Genomic DNA, 14,980 nt, shown 5'->3' with positions numbered 1-14,980 from the left:
CAGAGAACCATAAACGGAAAACAGAAAAACAAAAACACACTCTGGACAAAAACACACATTACCAGCGAGGTCACAGTTGAGAAGCCATCCTGAGAGTGTGTGTAGGGGGTCAAGTGATCAGAAGAGAACACACTCATCAGCTCACAAATAATACCCAAAACACACACACACACACACACACACACACACACACACACACACACACGGCTCATCCCATCAGTGCCATAGTATTGGACTGCCATAATGTAATACTGAATATCTAGAACCACTATAATACACACACCTACCTCTGAAATCTCTCCCACTGACACACACACACACTTTAACCACTCACAGCTCCAAGAATACTGTACCACTGCATAGCTAAGGCGACTAAGGCTATGAGCTTATGTGCTCGCTCACTCATTCGCTCACACACTCACACACCCCACTGTGGTGTGTGCTACCAGCCTGTTTCTCACTAATGCTGCGTTCTATTTGTCCATTCAAGTCGTTTTTCGAGCTGTTTTCACCAGTTCAAAGTTCACACGCCACGGCAACACCACTCCTGCCGCTATGGCAACAACAGTCCTCACCAGTTCAAAGTTCACACGCCACGGCAACACCACTCCTGCCGCCATGGCAACAACAGTCCTCATCCCTGCAGCCATCGCCACGGCAACAACACTCCTGCCACCATGACGATGCTCACTCAGGTGCGTCCTGGTACCTGTGGCTCATGGTGCTGAAGAATGTATCCACCCCTTCCTCCTCATCCTCCTCCTCCTCCCCTGATTGGTTGCCGTCCTCTTCCTGTTCCGCCTCCTTCTCCTCCATTGGAGGTTGCTCAGTGGAGCCCTTGTTGGCCCCTCCCTCTACCTGTGTGTGGGTGTGGCCTGAGTCATGCTCCTCCTGCACAACAGCGTCGGAACTCTGAGGGGCGGTCGGGGGGACATCTGGGGACTTGAGTTCCTCTACAAGACAGACACACACACACACACAGAGAGGGAGAGAGAGACAAACACACATACATTTTGCACACCGTGTACACACAAGCAAGTACACAGACGTACAGTACATAAAGACACACACACAAATAGGCCCACATGAGCAAACTGAGTGCGTGTGTGCGTGTTTTACCTGAAACGTGCGTGTGTCCTCTGGTCCTGTGTGTGTGTGTTTGTGTCTGTGTGTGTGTGTGTGTGAGTGTGTGTTTAAGCTGAAGCGTGTGTGTGTGAGTGACCTCTGGTCCTGTGGGTGTATGTGTGTGTGTGTGTGAGTGTGTGTTCTACCTGAAGCGTGTGTGTGAGTGTCCTCTGGTCCGGTGGTGGGTGTGTGTGGGGGCTCAGGTGAAGGATCAGCCTTTGGTCCGGCGTCAGTCGCAGGTAACCCCGCCTCAGGCAGGCCAGTCAGCTCCGACTGAGAAGAACTGCTCGCCTCTCGCTTCCTACACAACACACACACACCATAATTATCATAATCATCACTATCACCACCCACACCACCAGTACCACCATCACTATCACCACCCACACCACCACCACTATGACCACCACCACCATCACTATCACCACCACCACCATCACTATCACCACCATCACTATCCACACCACCATCACTATCACCACCCACACCACCATCACCACCACCACCATCACTATCACCACCCACACCACCATCATCACCATCACCATCACTATCACCACCCACACCACCATCATCACCATCACCACCCACACCACCATCATCACCATCACCACCCACACCACCATCATCACCATCACCACCCACACCACCACAATCATCATCCCTTACTGTATCCTAATCACCATTATCATGACCATCATCATCATCATCATCATCACAGTATGTGTGTGTGTGTGTGTGGTGACTCTGGCTTACCTGTGACCAAGGTGTGGACTGGTCTGATTAATGGGCCTCACCTGTTAGGGAATAATACCACGTCAAGCTGTTACACAAACCACAAGCGGGCACGCACGGGCACACACACACACACACACACACTGTTTCACACACCACACGCACGCGCACAGACACAGGCGCATGCACATACACACCGTTTCGCACACACATGCACACACCTACACTGTTGCATTGAATTGCCTTAATGGCATCTTCAACCCCCTTACTAGGGCTGGGCGATATATCGGTATTACGACTACGACCGATATATTTTTGAAAACGATATGTAGTTGAGACAATATCGTAATACCGGTATTATGTCAAATAATGGGCCATTTTATCAAAGCCACTCTGTATTCAGACTATTCAGATAGCCGCAGCTCTGCTCAACTGCTTTACGGTGCACGTTCTCCTCTATAGCACTACAAACTTTCAAACATGACGGACAACCGAGTCAGATTTTGTTTACCTTTGATCAGAGGTTGGTGCTGATGCCTATTCAATGGGCACATCAACGGCTAGACCGAATTCGCTAGAATCAAAATGAGATTGGCCCGTGATGCCAACTGGGTCCATTGAATATTGTTATTTGCACAGCCCTCAGAGCAACTGTATGCCTATTGGTATATGTTATTGTTTACACCTTTTGCACAGCTATGTTAGAGCAGTCTGAAATGAATATAATTAAAACCGGCTGTGTTGTCATAATTGTTGTATTGAGGAATATATGAAGCACTTCGCTTCTTTCTGTTTGAAATATCAATATCGTATCGATATCGTATATCGCCAATCAGCCCCAAAATATCGGGATATCAGTTTTGGTCCATATCGCCCAGCCCTACCCCTTACTTGGTAAATATGCAGATTGGAGTGGATCCATCATGGCCTGAGTCATGAAAAGTAAACTCTTTGAATCTGCTCAAACTCTTTCATCACCAGAGAGGTCAGAGCCTGGAGTCACCAATTCAGCAAGTTTAACATTCAAAAATCACACTGTATTATCCACATTCACAATATGTACACTCATCAACACTCTATGAACCATTTAATATCATTGGTATTGTTATAAACATTGTACAATTTTTTAAAAATCTGATTCCGCAATGTCGCAGTCCACCTCACCAAGATCACAGAATTCATAGTTTACCTACATGTTATTTTACCACTACACCCCTGCACACGCACACACAAGCACACGCGCACACACGCACGCACGCACGCACGCACACGCACACACACACAGCTCTTATTTTACCACTACACCCCTGGATGTAACCGCCCCTTTGTTCTTATCACTCATGCCCAGCATAGCCTTAATCCCTCTCCAAGCACAGGAAGCATTGCCATTCTTAGCTCATCTTCCACCTTGTCCTTAAACTGGATTTTGGCCCATTTCATTTCCTTCCTCACCATCCTTTGAGCATCTTTTCTTTGGTGTATGTCATTCTGTTGGAAAGCTATTTTTTCCTTATTAAGAACATGCTCAAGTGATCTACTCATCCAGGGTTTATTATCGGGGCATAATGTGATCGTCTTTGTGGGAATAATCATTTGCTCACTGTTTCTCTCACACACACACACACACACACACACACACACACACACTGTCTCTCTCCCGGCCGGTACCTTCTGGGGCTTGACGGCGGCGATGGGGGGCGACCCCGGGGGGCTCAGGGTCAGGAGGTCAGGGTTGAAAGTTCGGCTTGCGATCTGCATGCACTCCTCCAGTGTCCTCAGGAACGTGCTGCAGGTGGACTTCACCAGACCGCCCATGTCCCCACCGGCTTGGCGCACGATTATCGCACACAAAAAACACACATATGGGGACGCACACACACAGAACACAACAAGGTGAATGTCCATTAGTTTTAGGTCAGGTATCTTCAAATAAGCATCATGTGACTAAGCTAATTGCATATGTGTAACTTTGTGTGTGTGTGTGTGTGTGTGTGTGTGTGTGTGTGTGTGTGTGTGTGTGTGTGTGTGTGTGTGTGTGTGTGTGTGTGTGTGTGCGCACACATGTACAGTATGTGTGTACAGAAGCAAGTCGCTCTGGTATATGGTGTGTATGTGAGTGTGTGTGTACAGAAAGACAGTAGTTTTGGTATATGTTTAGCTCATGACCCAAACACTATGTGTGTGAATTAGAGGTGTGTGTGGCTCTTCCCTTGAGTGGAAAGCTGAAGGAGTGTGTGTGTGTGTGTGTGTGTGTGTGTGTGTGGTGATGTTTATACAGCAGAGGTGTGTTGAGAGGAAAGACAGTAATCCCTAGCATGGAATGTGTGTGTATGGGTGTGTGTGTGTGTGTGTGTGTGTGTGTGTGTGTGTGTGTGTGTATACACACCTCTGTGGAGAGCGGCAGGTCTACATCTGGACTGTCTTTGATCTTGTTGACCTGCTGGAGCAGGAGGTCACAGTACAGACGCAGCTCCGACATCTTGGTCTTCAGTGCCTCTGTGTTCTCCTGAAGCTCTGTACACACACACACACACACACGCACACACATAGCAAAGTTTAAAGGCACAGTGCTTTGTTCATAACACACATGCACTGAACACTATTCTGCATACTTTATGAAGTGTCTCAGACTGAGCCCAACACTATTCTGCATACTTAAGGAGTACCAAAGGGAGAGGCGCCATTTGATTGGCTATTTAAGATCATGTCAACCACCTTTTGAAACAATCTTTTGACTCTTCATCCAAGAACACTTTACTTTACACAAAATGCCTCTTCCTCTAATGCAGCCAATCAAAGGGCTCACACAGGAAGGGCACAATAAGCATGTGTGTATTTGTGTGCATGCATCTGCTGTGTGTGTGTGTGTGTGTGTGTGTGTCTCACACCCTTCTCTCTTTTGGTGCGGTTGTCGGTGAGGTGTGTGTGTGTCTCACCCTTCTCTCTTTTGGTGCGGTTGTCTGTGAGGTGTGTGTGTGTCTGTGTCTCACCCTTCTCTCTCTTGGTGCGGTTGTCAGTGAGGTATGTGTGTGTGTTTGTGTGTGTGTGTGTGTGTGTGTGTGTCACCCTTCTCTCTCTTGGTGCGGTTGTCTTAGAGGTGTGTGTGTGTGTGTGTGTGTGTGTGTGTGTGTGTGTGTCACCCTTCTCTCTCTTGGTGCGGTTGTCTTAGAGGTGTGTGTGTGTGTGTGTCTGTGTCTCACCCTTCTCTCTCTTGGTGCGGTTGTCGGTGAGATATGTGTGTGTGTGTGTGTGTGTGTGTGTCTCACCCTTCTCTGTCTTGGTGCGGTTGTCTGTGAGGTGTGTGTGTGTGTGTGTGTGTGTGTCTCACCCTTCTCTCTCTTGGTGCGGTTGTCTGTGAGGTGTGTGTGTGTGTGTGTGTGTCACCCTTCTCTCTCTTGGTGCGGTTGTCTGTGAGGTGTGTGTGTGTGTGTGTGTGTCTCACCCTTCTCTCTCTTGGTGCGGTTGTCTGTGAGGCAGGCCTTAGCGGTGCCCAGTGCCACCAGCCACTTCTGCCTCTCGGCCGCGTTGATGGCGCGCAGGTAGAAATACTGCTCCCCAGGGATGGTGAGGTCCACACGCGTGAAGTCTGACGGGTGCACTGGACACACACACACACACACACACACACACACACACACACACACACACACACACACACACACACACACACACACACACACACACACACACACACACACACACACACACACACACAGACACAGACACACAGACACACAGAGTGGAGCTTGAACCGACAGTGTGTCACTCTGAATCACTCTGGGGTGCAATGCATTCAGTGTTCAACAGTGATAAATCCTAGAGGACTTTTAATCTGACACAGGAATAGGATGTCACTGGATAAGACACTGACGGGGCAGTGATCTCTCTAGATCCCTGACAGGGACAGGATCTCACTAGATCACTGAGGTTGACAGAAGCTCACTAGATCACTGACGGGGAAAGGAGCTCACTAGATCACTGACGTGGAGAGGAGCTCACTAGATCACTGACGGGGACAGGATCTTACTAGATCACTGATAGGGGCAGGATCTCACTGGATCACCAACTCTGATAACCACCTGACTTTTTTTAGAAGGGGGTCAGGATCTCACTGGATCACTGACAGGGGGTCCAGATCTCACTGGATCACTGATAGGGCAGGATCTCACTAGATCACCAATTCTGATAACCACCTGACTGTTTTTTTTTTAGTCTAATCCAAGCCTCTATGAGCCTCAAACCCAAGACACTATCCTGTCATCAAGTGATAAAGCTTTTTTGAATAGTTTGAATCCTTCAGAGCAGACACACTCATGACTCACAGCACTGCTGCATCATCAGCAGCTGCCATGTCTGTGTCATGTTCCGAGCGACAGTTCTTTTATCTGAGTCAGGGATAAGCTCAGAGGAGTATCACCAGCCCATGTGAGTCTGCACACTTATCAGTTCACACCAGTTGATGTGAGAATGAATCGGAGTCTGCACACTTATCAGTTCCCCAGCACTGTGCTACACTATCAGCACTGCCAGCAGTTAACAGAGAGAGAGACACCCTGTACGTACTTTGGATCTCACAGAGAGGGGGACAGGGGGGGACAATGACAGAGAGAGAGAGAGAGAGAGAGAGAGAGAGAGACAGACAGACAGACAGAGACAGAGACAGAGCTAGGCTGTACCTTGGATCTCACAGACAGAGATCTTGATGCTGCCCTTGCAGCCCTTCCAGGCTTCCTCCTGGGAGTCGTAGTACGACAGAGTGCCCCCATCCAACACGAACCAGCGCGGCTGCCAACCTGGAGAGAGGAGAAGACAGTGTGGGAAGGTTCGAGAGGACAGAGTGGCAATGCATCATGTGCTGGCACATTCTGTTGTTATTCTGTCATGTCAATCATTTCACATCAAGGACCCTGAAGCCTGAAATGAGAACATGGGACAATGGCCTCAACTGACCAAGTTAATGACTCTGTGTGATGTCCCCATATTTTAATTAACTTGCAGAATTTGTTATAATGAATATATAACTCTAATAGCAACTGCTATACTTCCTGCTGTTAGAATACTGGGGCAGTGACATTCTGCAGAGGAGCTTGACCCAGATTTGGGAGAGTCAGGCAGGATTTGAGGGTTTTAGTTTTGGAGATCTGCAGAAACTAGAACAACTGGGTGTGTAGACAAACTAATTTCCAAATATGTGAAGTGAAGCCTATTGCGTTGAGCAGGTCCAGCCTGTATTGTCATCACTGAGCCGCAGCTGTAACTAAATATCAGCACACACCAGTCCTCCGAGTCCCCCCCCCCCCCACACACATTATGACTGTTTATTATACGTTACGACTGACTTACTAAGAGGGCATCAGACTTTATTTGATGTCACTGATTTAGCCAAACTAAGCTACTTTAACCTGAATTTAACGTTATATAACTGCATGAAAATAACCGAAATCATCACATCTGTCATCAAGAAATGTTATGACTAATGTTGACTGTCGTTTAGCTAAAGTTAAATTAATTTATGTTAACGTCACATTACTGAGGCAGGCATGTTGGCAAACTAGCCTACTGTAAATATGGGTAGCAGCTAACGTTAACACAACCAGATAATTTCACAACCTACAGTAAACAGCCTGTAAACAGAGAGGCTAACGTTACCGGGTTAATTTAACTGGCTAACGTTATAGGCTTAAAGACGCTACACAGTTACAACCGACTAGGCGACTGTAAGAGCTGGATGGCCAGCCAGGGGTGCGAAGAGAGAAAGTGTTCAATATTGTGGCTTAACTTCGGCTGCTTTACTTAGTAACACCTAAGATAGATATCTAGAAAGCTAGTCAAATTAGCCGAGTAAAGATTCATTTGTTAGCTTGTTCTTAGCTAACGTTACATTGCTGCTGCTTGGCTAGCTAACGAGCAATAGGCTGCTAAATGTAAACATTCGATGAAACACGCCGTTTGTCAGTAATCATATTCAGAAAAGCAACATACCACTGATGTAGTTTGTCCACTTATAAAGTACTCCCTCCATATTTTCTTGATTTCGTGGTTGGTCACATAGTAGCCTACATCGGCATGAAATGACTTTTGAGGAGCTCACTGTAATTCCAACGTAGATTCGCCGACCGTAGTTACCAAGCTTATGCCATGTAAACAACTGACTAGAAAGGCGTAAAGTGTACGTGAATTCCGTTCCATGTGATCAAACGTAAACCATCCCGTAGTCTGTGACAGCACTTGGAATTCGCAACTCAAATCCTTCGCTTCTCCATTCACACCAACGCCTTGAATGTTCGTAGCCGGGGCGGGCGGGCCTTCAACATCACAAAAGAGCTCCAATCAGCTGTGACTACTCATGATATAAGGCGTTTCTTTTAATGCAGCAAACCAATAGCAAGAAGGTGGGTGGGACGTCTAAAAGGAAAACTTGGGCTGTTGTTACTAGTGCTGGAATGCTAGAAAACTTGCATGCCACGTAGTCGGCGTTATTGCCACTAGCTAACGGGATTTTGGTGTGCTTATTTGTTTGTAATCACCTTAGAATAAACATCACTCTGTTCAAGAGGAAATATGTTGCAAATTATGTTCAGTTTCCTTTTACTGTTCGTCCACTTAAATGTGGACTGTGCAAAACTTCCGGAACCAGAGGTGAAGATTGAAGTTATGTCCAAGCCTTTCCTCTGTCACCGAAAGTCCAAGTATGGAGACATTCTTCTGGTGCACTACGAGGGCTTTCTGGAGAGTAACGGCACCATGTTCCACTCCAGGTGATACATCTGCGTAACCGCAATAATGCATGCGAAGTTCTGATGTAGTATGATAGTTGTAACATGTTAACTGAGGTTTAGCTACACCCTCTCCTTTAATTCTGTTTGAGTAAATGAACTGGTGGACTAGCCAGGTCGGGTCTGATAGAGTAATGCTGTGGACTAGTGGACTAGCCAGTGGGGTTTGACTCATGAGGATTCTGCTAAAATAACGCTGTGTGTGTCTCCCAGCCGGCAGCAGGGGGATAAGAACCCGGTGTGGTTCACGTTGGGCATCCGAGAGGTCATCCAGGGCTGGGATAAGGGCTTGCAGAATATGTGCGCTGGCGAGAGGAGGAAGCTGACCATCCCACCCGCTCTCGCCTACGGCAAGGAGGGCAAAGGTGAGACCTCAACCTACCCCTCCTCAATCACCCCAAACTGCCCCTTCTCAATCACCCCAACCCATCCCAACCTACCCCTCCACAATCACCCTAACCCTCCACAATCACCCCAAACTGCCCCTGCTGTGCCGCCAGAGAGCACACTGATTTCCCCCTGTTCTGTTCCCTTTCTATGGTTCCAGGTAAGATCCCACCAGAGAGCACACTGATCTTCGACATTGAGGTGATGGAAATCCGCAACGGACCGCGCTCCCACGAGTCCTTCCAGGAGATGGACCTCAACGACGACTGGAGGCTCTCCAGGCAGGAGGTACTATATGTGTGTGTGTGTGTGCGCGTGTGTGTATATGTGCTACAGCAGTGACTGTTGTGTAACTAGAAGAGATGTTTGAGCCACAACAGTCTGAGTGTGGGTGTGTGTGTGTGTGTCAGACAGAGCCACAACAGTCTGTGTGTGTGTCTGTCTGGACCACAGCTGTGTGTGTGTGTGTGTGTGTGTGTGTGTGTGTGTGTGTGTTTGTGCGTGTGTGTGTGTCAGAGTCACAACAATCTGTGTGTGTGTCTGTCTGGGCCACAGCTGTGTGTGTGTGTGTGTGTGTGTGTGTGTGTGTGTGTGTGTATGTGAGCCTTGGCGGTGACTGTTCTCCCTCATGTGACTAGGTGAAGGAGTACCTGAGGAAGGAGTTTGAGAGACACGGCTATGCCGCCAATGACACACACCACGAGGTGATGGTGGAGGACATATTCAAGAAGGAGGACGAGGACGAGGATGGGTTCATCTCCGCTCGAGAGTTCACCTACAAACACGACGAACTGTAGCCACCTTCACACACCCTCTCTAGTCATGTTTGCATTTAAAGGAACACACCAATTTTTTGGCAAATTAGCATATTTTGATGTCTAAACCAGAGTTAGATGGTGTCAGACTGGGTGATTTTGATGTCTAAACCAGAGTGAGACGGTGTCAGACTGGGTGATTTTGATGTCTAAACCAGAGTTAGACGGTGTCAGACTGGATGATTTTGCAGGCACAGAGAAGAGAGGTATCTATCCTCTTATCTAACTCTCGGGAAGATTTCGAATAAGCTTATTTCTCAGAAAGGTGGCTTGTTTCTTTAAGGACACTTCAACATGCCGTCATTAACATTTCAGTGGAGTGCAGTGGTGTCTTCAGTCCGTGGACATGATTTTAGATTCCCAAAATATATAGGCAAGAAGGAGAAGAGAAGGGTAGGTGTTCAGAGTGTGTTGGGAGTGGAGAGTGAGTGTGTGGATGTGTAGGGAGTGGAGCGTGAGTGTTGGGTGTCCCTGGGTTGTGCTTGTCAGGATGTATCATGTGTGTGTGCTTAACTCACCACCAGACAGATAGCAGCTGTCTAATAACATGGCCATGATCTCCACCTGTCTATGAAGGTGTGGTCTTCTGTCACTGAAACAGCAGCACCAGGACAACAGTATGTTGTTAAATGTGATGTAACCTAGTCCTGCAGAGGGCAATATGTTGCTAAATGTGATATTATTTAGTCCTGCAGAGGGCAATATGTTGCTAAATGTGATGTAACCTAGTCCTGCAGAGGGCAATATGTTGCTAAATGTGATGTAACCTAGTCCTGCAGAGGGCAATATGTTGTGAGTACCAGGAATTACTCTTTTAGAAGGCTGCACCTCAGGCAGGAAGGACTCTCTACAGGTGATGATACCTGGGGCAGTTTTTTTAAACAATGCTGCTGTGTAGCCACAGAACCAGTTTGATGTGTTATGATTAGATGGCCTACTGGTTATTGAAATTCTCCAGGAAAGAAAATGTTGGTCAATATCAATTGCAACAACAATACTCAGGAACAGTGGCCAGCAGCATGGCTCAGGAACTGGCCCTGTGTAGCGTCAGCTTCAGAAGGCCAGACGTCCTGAAGGCCCTCCTTCTACCAGTGCACTCAGCCTCTGGAGAGCTGAAATTCCTCTCATCACCAGTAGAGGGAGTGTTGTCTTTGCTACTGCTCAGGCATCCTCTGAACTTTATGCCCCAGGAGAGAATCACCTGTCCCAACCCTCACCTGTCCCTCCTCTCCACCCCCTGCCTTTGTGCCTGTATTTGTATGTATTTATTTTGTTACCTTTGTCTGTATTTTTCTCAGTTTTTTCTCAGTTCTGACTGGCTATATCACTGTGAGTTTGGCTTTAATGAGATTGAAATGAAACCAGTGGAAATGACCACCTTGTTCTCAATGTTTCTGCGTGACCTGAACATGCCATTTGTGCCTATTCATTAGGCCAGTATAAATATGAGAGGTTTTTGAGCACGCACACACACACGCACACAGGAAGTGACAGCTATAATATTGTGGAACAGTTTGTTGGATTTGACAAAAAGCGTTTTGGATTAAAATCTCAGACTGCACCCTAATCTCATCACAGATTCTGTTTGGCCGCTTGCCCTGTTGGTTGCCCTCCCTTTGACCAGCTCAGAAGACGTGCTAGACTGCTGATTGGGTGTTAGCGCTGTGCATGAGAATTTGAGCTTATCCACACATGAGAAGATAAGCTTTTTCCAACATGGCAACTGGCATTCAATACCATTTTAAAATGACAAATATTCAGCAAAAGGCACTTATAATTTAGGATTTACAATTTTACAAATTAAGATCAACAACTGAGCTAGTAAGCTATGAGGCCTGTTGAGAGTAAGCACAAGGCATTAACATAGTCAATGTGGCAAATGTTCCAGAGAGAGTGTAGTGGCAGTGTGTTAGAGGTACTGGTAATGCCAGGTGAGATGAGTCCTCAGCCGCTTACACATCGCAACAACAAACTCCAACAGTTAGGTTAGTGTGCATCATCAGTCTATGTTGGTTGGATGGAATTGTTTGAGTTTGACCAAAGATCCTTTAGAACACTTTGGTTTGACTGTTCTGGGCAGTCTGGAGCAGAAAGTTGGTTTTCTGAACATTCTAAAGTCTGTAACCAACAGCTGCAAACTTTGGAATGTTGGGGTTAGTTGTCTAGGCAACTTTAGAATGCTGGGATTTGTTTGGCATTTCTTGGGGCTGTGAACAAGCACCTTTTTAGGAGATCCTTGTTCTTGGGAGGGACAGAGTGCACTGCCAATCTCACTGTATGCCCTGAGGAGCTACCACAGCACCTTGAACACAGCATGAAGAAGCCAGCTTCCTCATTCACGCTCTCTGTTTCCCATGACAGGCCGTGCCTGACGCTCATGAGTGACGGAGGAACAAGCCCAACACTGTCCCCCAATTACATAACACACACATTCAGTGCTAACTGCTATTTTAGAGCCAGGGATTATAATGAACCTGTTTTTCACTTCATCTCCGGGGATGGTTTTCACTTCATCTCTGGGGATGGTGCTGCCAGCAATCTGTCACACACACTCTCACCACACCCATGCACACACACACAGGATCACAAGACACAACCTGAAAAAAATCTGGAGAAAAAAATCTGTCAGTTCCTAATATACTCATGCAGACACACAGTTACAAGTCAAAGGAACTCAATCCAAGTTCATTGGTATACATTATGTATACAAATCAGTTACTGTTCATAAATAGAATAATGCCAAATAAATGATGGCTGTGTTTAATGTGATATGGTCTCCACCTGTCTATGAAGGTGTGGTCTTCTGTCACTGAAACAGCAGCACCAGGACAATAGTATGTTGTTAAATGGGATACTGGCTAAGGCTCTGGGCTAGTATGCTGTATCCAGAAAAGTTGGGTTTGATATCCGGCTGCCACCTTGTGCAAGGCACTAAACGCCTAGTTGCTCTGACGAGACTGCCCTGTAATTGACGTCTGTAAGTCGCTTTGGATATATCAGACCAATAAAACAAATAACAATAATAAATGTCTATTCCAGACACTGAAATATATTTGAACAATGCTGCTGTCAGACGTGACATTGTTGAAATTTTCTTGAACATTACCTCGTGTAATTACATGGCCATATAGGCTACATTACACCGTGTCATCCTTCTTTAAGCAAGAGTACAGTGCCTGCATGCTCTCGTTGACAACAGATTTTTCACTGTCGTTTGATAACTAAACAACATTTGACTGATGACCTGTTTGTGATGACAACTTTATTTCATGAATACAAATCTTCATTAACCATTAATGTACTTCAGTAAATGACTATAAGCTACAATAGACTGCATCACATACCCTCAAGACCAATGGTCTTTGCCTTCGGTCAGTATTGGTGCGTAATTGTCAGCCTACACCGTAGGCTACACCTGCTCAAAGTAGTCACTTATCCAGCGCGACCAACCAACACCAGCAGCAAACACCTGTCAGACAGATGCGGCACGCCCTGTCAGCCAATCAGTGTTGTGCAAAATGGACGTACTGTATATGGACGTAAGCGGACGGTAAGCCATGTTTAGTAACACTCGTCACCAACACCAAAATTAAATTATCCTTCATAATAATTATCACAACTTCAATCAAATAATAAATAAGTATCCCTTCAACAACGTATGACAAATTGCAGACAAACATTGATACGAACAATCAAAGGTGCCAGGGCGATCTGGCTTTTAAATATTCTTCATTCTTTTTGCTACTTTTGAATCCTTCAGTTGTGGGGAGAACAGAGCTGGTATCCATTTACGGGAGACGGGCTCCAGGCTATTCATAGCCTGCTGTGCACTTAAAACCACAGCCCCTGTCATGACAACCACATTCCCAAAAAACGTTCAGTTTGCACACAGTGTAAACGATTGTAAGCATAAACCCATATCCCATTCGCAACAATTCATTGTCGTTATTTGGCCACAGCAGCCGTGGTGTCATGAAAGTTGTTGTGTTCGGGTAGAGTCACCCGAATTCTCCGTTTCTCCTTAAAGCGCCCAGAGCGCGAGACGCGCAGGTTCCGCCGAGAGGTGTGCTCGTTAAATGCAGACTCTTCCTGGGAGTCGTCATACGTCTCGTCGGAGATGAGGCTGGAATTCATGTTATCCTGGGAGTCCACATTTTGTTTGGAGCCGTCGGCCGCGTTCTCTGCGTTCTCCGCGTTCTCGTCCTTCAGCACCTGGTCTCTCTTCTTCCTCACCGTGAGGGTCTTCCACCAAGGGTATCTCGCGGCCATGGCGTCCTTTAATCTCTATAAATATAGAATGGATAGATTACTAACGCGTATAGGCAGACTAGCAGAGCCAGAGTAGGCTACCTTAATAACAATTAAACAGAAACGGAGATTCTGAGATGTATTCTTTTTTAAAGAGTCACTCACCTGAGGTCACAGGGGATTCAGACTGGTTTGGTCACCTGTTCAGTTCTGAGTGATTCTTTTCTGAAGACCTTCTCACCTGACATTAGTGGTACAGCAGCACAACAACACACTGACTGTCTCTGATAAAAACAGACACACCAACACGCCAAATGTGCTGTTTACCGTATCCCTATCAAAGTCACACAGAGCTATGACTGTCACAGGCCGCTCGTACACAGCTTACCTGCAGGCAAACCTGTTGCACCTCCCACAGCCTTGTCCTTACTGGCGTGGACACAAACTTGCACACACACACACACACACACACACACACAAAAAAAAAGGGTGCAGGGGCACTGGGAACCGGTTTCTGGGCCTTCAGGTAGTAGGTAAAGAATGTCCTCAAGGGCCACTCCTAGTAAGCCAGTCCTCTCAAAGCCGCAGATTGCCATGGTAAACCACCCCAGCTCCTGAGCAGGATGAGTCAGCCATGTTTCACTGGTTTCAGCTTGTCACAGTACCGAGCTGAGTTACCTTCAATCAAAGTGGGTGTGGCCAAGGAAGCAGAGACAGTGGTTGAGAATGGACCAAAAAATTTAATGATGGCTTGAATACAACACAAGCAGAGGGGTCCATAGAAAAATTACCAAACTAATAAAGAAAAAACTAGCAATAATTCTTCAAAAATTCCGATAGATTTTACAGGTGACTATTTTCCAAATACAGGGTCGTAACACTCACGTTGCGCAT

At 46.6% G+C, this 14,980-nt stretch overlaps 3 protein-coding genes across 3 annotated transcripts in view; 1 reads left to right on the top strand and 2 right to left on the bottom strand.

The window, feature by feature from the left end:
• Nucleotides 1-8,162, bottom strand: part of plekha8 (pleckstrin homology domain containing, family A (phosphoinositide binding specific) member 8) — a 16,317-nt gene extending 8,155 nt beyond the window's left edge. The window contains exons 1-8 of the mRNA XM_048260199.1: nt 7,843-8,162; nt 6,537-6,653; nt 5,303-5,458; nt 4,247-4,374; nt 3,529-3,687; nt 1,882-1,922; nt 1,272-1,426; nt 710-953 (exon numbers count right to left, since the gene is read on the bottom strand). Of these exons, the coding sequence (XP_048116156.1) occupies nt 710-953; nt 1,272-1,426; nt 1,882-1,922; nt 3,529-3,687; nt 4,247-4,374; nt 5,303-5,458; nt 6,537-6,653; nt 7,843-7,882 (1,040 nt within the window). The 5' untranslated portion in view covers nt 7,883-8,162. The remainder of the gene's footprint in view (nt 1-709; nt 954-1,271; nt 1,427-1,881; nt 1,923-3,528; nt 3,688-4,246; nt 4,375-5,302; nt 5,459-6,536; nt 6,654-7,842) is intronic.
• A 30-nt stretch (nt 8,163-8,192) lies between these two features.
• fkbp14 (FKBP prolyl isomerase 14) lies at nt 8,193-11,212 on the top strand. Its single transcript, XM_048260200.1, has 4 exons — nt 8,193-8,618; nt 8,850-9,001; nt 9,184-9,311; nt 9,662-11,212. The coding sequence occupies exons 1-4, from the start codon at nt 8,422-8,424 to the stop codon at nt 9,818-9,820; spliced, it is 636 nt and encodes a 211-aa protein (XP_048116157.1). The 5' UTR covers nt 8,193-8,421; the 3' UTR covers nt 9,821-11,212.
• Nucleotides 11,213-13,080: 1,868 nt separating this feature from the next.
• LOC125306194 (proline-rich protein 15-like) lies at nt 13,081-14,494 on the bottom strand. The gene is made up of 2 exons (XM_048261409.1): nt 14,252-14,494; nt 13,081-14,122 (listed from the first exon to the last, which is right to left on the bottom strand). The coding sequence occupies exon 2, from the start codon at nt 14,105-14,107 to the stop codon at nt 13,784-13,786; it is 324 nt and encodes a 107-aa protein (XP_048117366.1). The 5' UTR covers nt 14,108-14,122; nt 14,252-14,494; the 3' UTR covers nt 13,081-13,783.
• Nucleotides 14,495-14,980: the final 486 nt, after the last annotated feature.

The sequence above is a fragment of the Alosa alosa genome, chromosome 13 (assembly GCF_017589495.1).
Source record: "Alosa alosa isolate M-15738 ecotype Scorff River chromosome 13, AALO_Geno_1.1, whole genome shotgun sequence".
Lineage (NCBI taxonomy): Eukaryota > Metazoa > Chordata > Actinopteri > Clupeiformes > Clupeidae > Alosa > Alosa alosa.
This window is presented reverse-complemented; position numbering and strand designations above follow the sequence as displayed.

Bases quoted from the DNA above. Each gene is read 5' to 3' on its own strand.
- LOC125306194 (XM_048261409.1), bottom strand. From the start codon at position 14,107: ATGGCCGCGAGATACCCTTGGTGGAAGACCCTCACGGTGAGGAAGAAG.
- fkbp14 (XM_048260200.1), top strand. From the start codon at position 8,422: ATGTTGCAAATTATGTTCAGTTTCCTTTTACTGTTCGTCCACTTAAAT. The intron at 8,619-8,849 runs GTGATACATCTG...TGTGTCTCCCAG, and splicing joins GGCACCATGTTCCACTCCAG to CCGGCAGCAGGGGGATAAGA. The intron at 9,002-9,183 runs GTGAGACCTCAA...CTATGGTTCCAG, and splicing joins CTACGGCAAGGAGGGCAAAG to GTAAGATCCCACCAGAGAGC.